Raw genomic sequence first — 8,590 nt, 5'->3', positions numbered from 1 at the left:
TGGAAATTAACCCTTAATAGCACTTGGGGTCCAAATGACCCTGAACTTTTAAAATCACGAAAAACACAGTAATTTTAACCCCAAGTGCTCTTATTGTAAATACTAGCACCTCAAAACTAAATCGAAAGTCGGCACGGGTTGCCCTTCTTAGAACAAGCTAACATTTTTTATACGCTACACCACCATAGTGGGGAGGGTATTATGCGTTTGTGCAGATGTTTGTAACGCCCAAAAATATTTGTCTAACACCCACCTTAAAGTATACCGATCGACTTAGAATCACTTTCTGAGTCGATTAAGCGATGTCCGTCCGTCCGTCTGGTTGGCTGGCTGTCCATGTAAACCTTGTGCGCAGAGTACAGGTCGCAATTTTGAAGATATTACAATGAAATTTGGTACATATTATTTTTTCGGCTCAAGGACCAAGCCTATTGAAACTGGCTGAAATCGGTCCATTATTTCACCTAGCCACCATACAAATGTCCTCCCGAAATTGGACTTTATCGGTCATAAATGTTTAATTTATATATGTATCTCCACAAATTCCGCTCCAAATAAGTTTTATATACACAAAATTCATACCACCAAATTTTGTTACGATCGGTCCATAATTAGCCATAGCTCCCATATAGACCCGCTTCCGAAAATCACTTTAACGTGCAAAAATCGCTAAAAAATGTTGGTAAACACACAAAATTCAACATAGGTAACTTTAATATACACATAAATCACACGACCTAATTTCATGGTGATCGGTCCATAATTGGTCATAATTGGTCATAGCCCCCATATAAGGCCCACTTCCGAAAATCACTCAAAAATATAAATTATTGAAATTTTAAAAGAACATTTTTTTTGCTCTTTTACTTAGTGTAGGGTATTATATGGTCGGGCTTGACCGACCATACTTTCTTACTTGTTTAATGTTAATTTAATTCTAAGGGACACTCTACTATACATATTAACTTCTTGTTCATTTAAGCTTTCTAATAGTAAATGTAAGAACTGTCTAGATTCGGGTTATACTTTATATGCAAACAATGTCCCAGAATATAAGTTTATTTTTTGTTTTTTATAAGCTCAACCGAATTCAGTCCTTGTAACTTAATTTCCTTTATACTTACTTGTATTCAAACCATTTCCCAAACCGTCCACATCAATTAAGAAATCAGCAAAAATTTATTTTTTTTATATAAAATTTTTTTCTTTTTATTTGAATTTTTTTTTTTGTAATTTAGTTTTATTTTTTTTGTTGTTTTTCTTGTTCTTTAAAATTATTATCATTTTTCGTTTTTAATTATAAAATAAAAAAAATTTTATTTTCTTTTCATTTTTTGTTTGTTTTATAAATAAATAATAAAAAAATTATACATATACAGAGAATTACATAGAAAATTTCAGAGAGAAAAGAGAGAGAGAAACTTAAAGGATATAAACTTAAAATTACAATACAGCAGGGGGGGAGGAAAGTTACAAAAAAACAGAATGGGTATAGAAAATTATACACAATTAGGGAAATACAAAAGGTCAGGGTTGGGTCAAACATTTACATTACATTTTATGAGAGAGTAAGAGAGTAAGAGAGAGAGAGAGAGAGAGTAAACAAATATGGCTACAGTTTAATTTCATCAATTTGTTTTTTAAATTAAACTTATTTAGTAAATTTTTTTTGTTTGTTTAAATTAAGAGATACACAAAATAAAATACATTTATAAAACATAAAAAATTATTATAATTAAAATTAGAGTTATTTAGCTTAATTTAAGGTAATTATTATTTATTTTATTTTAATTTAATATATATATAATAGAATCCTTAAATGTAAGGATGTATTCGCTAAACAAACAAAATAAAATATTTGATTTGATTTATTTTTAAAAAATAATATTATTTAAAGAAAAAAAGTATAGAATACAATAATAATTTCGAGTTGTTGCTGGTGTTTGATATTTATATATAAATACATACAAAAAAATGTTTAGAAGAAATTTGCGAGTTACAAAAATATTTTTCTAAAGTTATAAAATTATACTTATGAAGTTATAATTTATAATTTTCTGTTCAACATTTACATAAATTCTTTCTATACACAAAATTAAGAGTATCATTAGGAAAAGAGTTGGTGAGAGTGAGAGAAAGGAAGTTATAAAGTATAAGAGATTATGCTGAGTGAGTATATGGTTGTATGAGAGGGAGGAAGTGAGAGAGAAAAAACAAAATGGCACTATGAGAAATTTGTTTAATAGAACAACGTACTAGCGTTTTAAATGTTAAATGGTTGTTTTGTTTTTTATTTATTTTATTTTTTTGTTGTTTAATACGAAAAAGAGGCTAAGCTGGGGGCGTGACCAGAAACTAGACCTATTTTTGACAGCCTAGCTGTCAAAATGGTTAGCTTAGGTTTTTACTTTTAGTTTTTTTTTACAATTTCTTTTGTTTAAATATATTTATTTAGTGACTACTTAGTTATGGTTTATTTTTCTTGTTGTTGTTGTGGTTGTTTGTTTTTGTTTTAATTTAATTTATTTTTTTTAGTTTAGTTTATAGCTAAAACTCCGCAACTCTATTTAGTTTAAGTTATAATTTTTGTTTTGTTTTTCCTTTTGTTTAAAATCTAGTATTTACACTTACAAAGAAAAAAATTCAATAATTCAGTCCACTTAGATTGCGTTTGTTTTCTGTTTAAAATTACATTATTTTATAAACAAATAAAAAATAATTATTATAAACAAAAAATCAAAATAAATTTAATAAAAAATTAAAAAAAATAATAAGAAATAATAAAATAAAATAATTAAAACTTATTAAAGCGTTACAAAGAGAGCGAGCGAGAGAGAGGAGTAGGAGGGCTGAGACACTCGGCCCTTAACATTCATGCAGACATTTACTTTGACACTGCTTTGTTTTGTTCACTCTCTTAGTCATTTAATAAGCCATCTGCTTAACTGGGCCGGCTGGCTGGCTGACTGACTGACTTGGCATGTTGGCTGTTTGATGAACACTCACGCTTAAATATCACGACATTTTATTGTTTTTGAAACCGTGGCACAAACCGTGTTCAACTAAAACTCTGTTCTTCAAAGTCCCTTCTCTCTTAGTTAAAACCTAAGAGAGTGAGAGAGTTTCTTCTTGATAATCTCTTTAGTATAAGAGCTGTTAGTTGGTTGTTTAGTTTTAGTTTATTTCGTTGTTGTATTTGGCTTCATTTTCATTAGATTTTTGTTGCTAAAAATTTGTAGTAATTAACCCGTTTGTGGCTGGTGTTGGCCAAATTTAAGTGGTTTTTACCGACAGCCACAGCCCACCACGGTCATGTCCTGATAGTTCTTTAGCACTACGGTACTGTGATCGTTCAGATAGAGCATCGATATGCCCTCTAGCTGTGTGGGCACACAGCAGGCCTTTGGCACCTTTCCTGGATTGATACTATTGACTAAGGTTTGCACTACCGCATGATTGGTGGAGTTCAAATGTTCCGCTATGGGAAACGGACAGCGACCGTGACAGTAGAAGGCATCATAGCCCGGCGGCGCCACAATCCAATCACTCCAGCCCACATCAGCAAAATCCACATACAACGAGTGGCGTCTGCAAATCTCCTCATTATTCTTGCGCCGATGCGTTCTCCTGTGATGGCCACCCGCCCGTTTCGAGCGCGTGCTGACATCACGTATCGAGCGCGACTTGTGGCGCCCGTCATCGGTGTAAGTGAACAGCACCGGTTGTTTGCGCTGCCAGTGCTCATGCTCTTCGTCCGCACTGCGGCGCAAACGTACATGATGATGGGGCGCCGGTTTAAGAGAGCGTGATGTCCTCACCTCTATCAACAGACCGAAATTCTTTTTCGGTGTAGCCAGCCACCGATCAACAGCGGGTTGCACATCCAAACTCACCGTCTCCGTGCTATTCAGACGTATCGTCTTATTGTCCAACAACAAATAGCTCGGCTCACGTTTGCCCCTCACGCCCACCCTTGTAATATCGTAGACGAGCACTTGATAGCGCGTACGATTGGCCAGGCGGGGATTTAAGGTGGCATGACTGATGGCGTCACGTGTTAATTGCAATTCGGCCGCTTTAAGCTTCTCCTCCGTGGGTATGCTCTTTATATCGAAATATAAACGAAACCGATGATGGTGCGGAAACCGATCGTCGATTTTACTATCTGTAAATGAAAGAGAAAAGAAAAAAAGATTGATTAGTTACGGCTGTCGTTTTTAAAGAAAAAAATACAATAAAAATTATTTCAGACTTAGCGCCACAAAGGCTAATCCGCTTAAAGGTTGTCCTAAACTAAACGAGCTACTTAAAAATGTCAGCTACAGCTCAGCTCTATTTAAAGAGCACACCTAGCTTGTTTTACTATTAATATTTTAAACCTTTTTTGGTTCTTGTTCAATTTATGGCTGGCGCCTAACAGCATCAACAAAAGCCAATTTGTACAAAAGACCAGCAACACCCAGATTCTAACACATGTGACTGAGCTGCTGGCTGCTGCTCATACACTCTCATAAACCATAAAATCGATAATGCAAAAATAAATATTTCAACAAACACTTGTTTTTCAAACTATTATTACAACTTGAACCTGCTAAAATCTTAAATCTCCATGATCAAATATAAATACTAGCTTAAACAGGTACTCTAACACTTATTCTGGTTATAAAATTATGATTTATCTATATGTTTTTGAGTTTATTAAAATTCGCTTTAATATTTTCATAATTTCAAATATTTATACAAATTTTCCTTTAGTTTTTCCTGAGAATTCTTGGGAATTATGTAAAGTAGTCATGAAGAAAATTTTCAAGGTCATTGCTAGAATAACATTAGCATTTAGGTAGGAGAACAACTCATTTAAGACCTGTTATAATGAGTTCTCTCCTTCGTTTTCTGCCAAACGTCTATATTAATTTAGACTGTCTATCCATCAGTCCGTCTTTTCTCTATTGTTATTTGGTTTTATTGCCGCCTTGTTGTTGTTGCTGTTTTTGTTTAATTGTGAAAATCATATGGAAATCCCTGGCATTGTTCTTAATGAGTTTTTATATCTCAATATCCTGTGTTGATGGTGCTGCTGCTGCTGCTGCTGGTGGCACTGGTGTACGTGTGTTTATTGGTGTGTTATAAACGGCTTAAGTGTTTGCTGCATGGCATTATTGTTGGTTTTGTGTGTTTGAGTGTGTATTTAGCAAAAATTTGCATACTAGTTTAGTGTTTGGAAAATTCGTGAAATATTCGTCCTAGTGAATTGATTTTGTTTGGGAAATTTGTAAAATATTCGTCCTAGTGAATTGATTTTGTTTGGGAAATTTTCTTCTTTTGGTCGTTGATGCTTTTTGTGTATAATTTTTGTAGGTTTTGCAGATTTTAAGATTTTGAAAATATGTCACAATCAATTTAAAGTTTTAACTAATAAAATTAATTTGCAGTAAGTTATGAAATTGTAACTAGTTTAATATATTATATAAATTTTATTTTTGTTAAAGATTGGAATTGAATGGCTTTTTACTACATCAAATGTCATAAAATTTAAGGCTAAAGACTTGATGAAGATTCATTTCCCCTTTAATTATTTTGTTAAGTGTATGTATAAATAATGACAAATCATTTCCTCCTGCATTGCTGAGGACACAAAGAGTAATATTTCCAAATAGTTTTGTTTGAAATTTTAGAAAATGATTAGCTTTTTCACACAAATAAAAATAATGATTAAGAAAGTTAGATCACATATAAATGATAGAATGTAAAAGTAGAAAGTAAAATCTCTGTAAAATTTTCACAAAAACGGTACCAATGAAAGAAGTTCTTTTTTAATTATCCACTTTATAACAGATTATTTAACCATATATCTAATTTAAATTTTTAACCCTCATAAGGTCTTCAAATTCACTGACGTTAACTAACTTCGGGTCAAATATGATCCAAATAGAGAATAATTTTCAAATCTGAATCCTTGGTACTGTAATGGAATTCGGAAGATTTGATTTAATACCAAAATATTTGCTTAAAATTTCAAACTAAAAGTGTAACGTTTTCAAAAGAGCAAAACATAAATTAACTAACTAATGCTTTCAATTTATATCGAGTTTAGGGAGAATTTAGTTAGAGGATATTTTAAAGTATAAATCTTAGTTTAAACAAAACCATAGTTGGGTTTAGTTTGAATATAAGCTCTTGTTTAAGTCGTATTTATTTGTAGATGTATTTTATTCACTCCATATTTTATACAGTGTTTCGGATTTTTATACTACGTTCTCATTAATAAACTTTTATTTCTGAGTATTTATTACTTCGTATCGAGCATGTAATTTGGTTTCATCTGAAGCTATTTCAAACTGCAAATTATTGGTTTTAAAGAAGTTGTTCACATATTTTCTCTCGATACACGATCGCTTGCAAATTTTTTGTAAGAAGTACATGATATTACATTGAAAGTAACAGGAGATTATTTCACATATATTTAAAAAGGATATTTTTTTGTGCGATCGTCTAGACAATTGATCAACACTGAATGAGATCTTGTCAACAAACCTGTATTACATAGAAATATGTGAGAATCAGGGTTCCTTATTTTCTCCATAACACAGAAATGCTTTAAAATAATAATGCAACACATAAATTTAAAAATCACAAACAAATTGCCAAAATACTAGGAATAGAATTGAGGCTGTCAGTGCAAAAGTGGCGTAACCCCAAACTATTGCTTTGTTATAGTATGCTCTGTGCAAAAACGATTTTTTCAGATCCATCTCTTTTGAATAGAACAGCAACCAATAAAAATCGTGGGTTACACCATTTTTGCGCAGATGGTTTCAATTATAAAGCCACAAACTTTCTTAGCGTCTCACTGTGATAACTACAAGTTCCAATTTTATAATAATTTAAAACACATGCGTAAGATTTTGATTCAGCGATTTAGAGAACCACAAAAAAGTGATAAAATAATGCTACAAACTTCATCGCTGACTTACTTTCCTATGCAAATGTAAGGTTAAGAAATAATTGTTCAGTTGAGTACAATAAATTTAAATTTAACATTTAGAATTAGAATTAGAATGTGATACATCAATTTTGAAATACAAAATAGTAGGAATAAAGCTACACACAGCCTCAAAAGATCATGAAATTCTTAAATCTTCTTTTTTCAGAATCTATTATTCAACCCAATCTCCAACAAACCGAAACTTTTAAATTTTAAACGATTTTAAAAATCAAATAATTTGTTGCTGTAATAACTACGTTTGACGTGTTTACGCTTACAAGTGTTTTGTAAGATCAAACAGCATCAAATAAAACAAAAATGTTTGTTTTGAATAGTCGCAAGTAAAAGGAGCTTTTGAAATAAGTAGTAGAATTCAAATATATTTTTTTTAATGGTTACGTCTTTTTCGTCAAATATTTGCCATGTGCTATAGAGCACTATTAGGCTATAAAACTTATATCGCTGCCACAACTTTATGTCCTAAGATCCACTTCGGTGATTTGGAAAATCTCAAAAAATTGTCTAAATATCTGTAACAGGTATCCAAATAATGCAGACCATTGGACTGTACTTTCCACAATTGCAATAAAATTTAATTTAAAATACTTCTAACTACGATCTGTTTAATGCAAGACAATTAAATCTTTAATTGATTGTAACCACCGAATTTGCTGCCAATCATAAAATTAGATTCTTTCAGTTGCGGGTGCAAAATTTTGGATGTGTTGATAATAAAATAAGATTAATCTTAATCAACAATTTATTAGACTCACTCGATTGGCACTTCTTATGAAACTGAAGTATATTCGAAATATCAGAGTTATTCCTATCCTCAGTTCTATTATAAATATTCGTCTAATTTGTAATGTGTAATAACAACAAATTACCACAATAAGTTTCTATTAATACACATCTATAGTTTTGGGGAATTAGTTTAAGAACTATTAAAGAACTGCGAAAATATATTCAACATTGCCTTGAATAGGGCTGAATATAAATTTATTTTGAATACCAGTACGGAATGAAATCTATGTTATCATTAGAAGTAACTGTTTATAATTTAATTCATGTTATCTACACTTTTGATGATTTGGTTTGAGTTAAAATTTAATTTTTCGTTTTGGTAGCTGCGAAATAGCGTAAATAAAACAACCTATGTTGCTTATAGAATCTACAGAAATTAATATCGAGAGTTTATATTCTAAGAATGATCTCATAATACTCATAATAGGTTAATTTTCAATACAGCAAAATTAAAGTGATTCACTCGGTTAATATTGTAGTAAAAAACATTGTAGCTTTCGAAATAGGTTTTCAATAATCTCACCAATTTATAATTATATAAAAAAATATTCATATTTTCCAAGTTTTTAATAATATTTTATAGTTGATGATTTGTTCAAAAGAAAAGTTTTAAATTGAAACCAAAATCATGAGTAACCGCATATGCTCTCAATAATAAGTTATGAATATCACTAATTTGATTACTTTTTTCTTCTTCATATTTTAGAAATTTCAATCATTGAGAATTATTATTGAAATCATAAATAAAATAACCCTAAATTAAAATAATATTTCTGATAGCTTTAAAGCTTCTTAACATGA

The 8,590-nt window shown here is 30.9% G+C and overlaps 1 protein-coding gene across 4 annotated transcripts in view; it reads right to left on the bottom strand.

Annotated features, from left to right (window-relative positions):
• Positions 1 to 1,178: 1,178 nt before the first annotated feature.
• Positions 1,179 to 8,590, bottom strand: part of dpp (decapentaplegic) — a 154,690-nt gene continuing 147,278 nt past the window's right edge. For all 4 annotated transcript variants that reach the window (XM_065500620.1, XM_065500617.1, XM_065500619.1 and 1 more), the window contains one exon: positions 1,179 to 4,165. In XM_065500620.1, the coding sequence (XP_065356692.1) occupies positions 3,285 to 4,165 (881 nt within the window). In that variant the 3' untranslated portion in view covers positions 1,179 to 3,284. The remainder of the gene's footprint in view (positions 4,166 to 8,590) is intronic.

The sequence above is a fragment of the Calliphora vicina genome, chromosome 2, assembly GCF_958450345.1.
Source record: "Calliphora vicina chromosome 2, idCalVici1.1, whole genome shotgun sequence".
Classification (NCBI taxonomy): domain Eukaryota; kingdom Metazoa; phylum Arthropoda; class Insecta; order Diptera; family Calliphoridae; genus Calliphora; species Calliphora vicina.
Note: the sequence above shows the minus strand (reverse complement) of the source record. Positions and strands in the feature narration are given on the sequence as shown.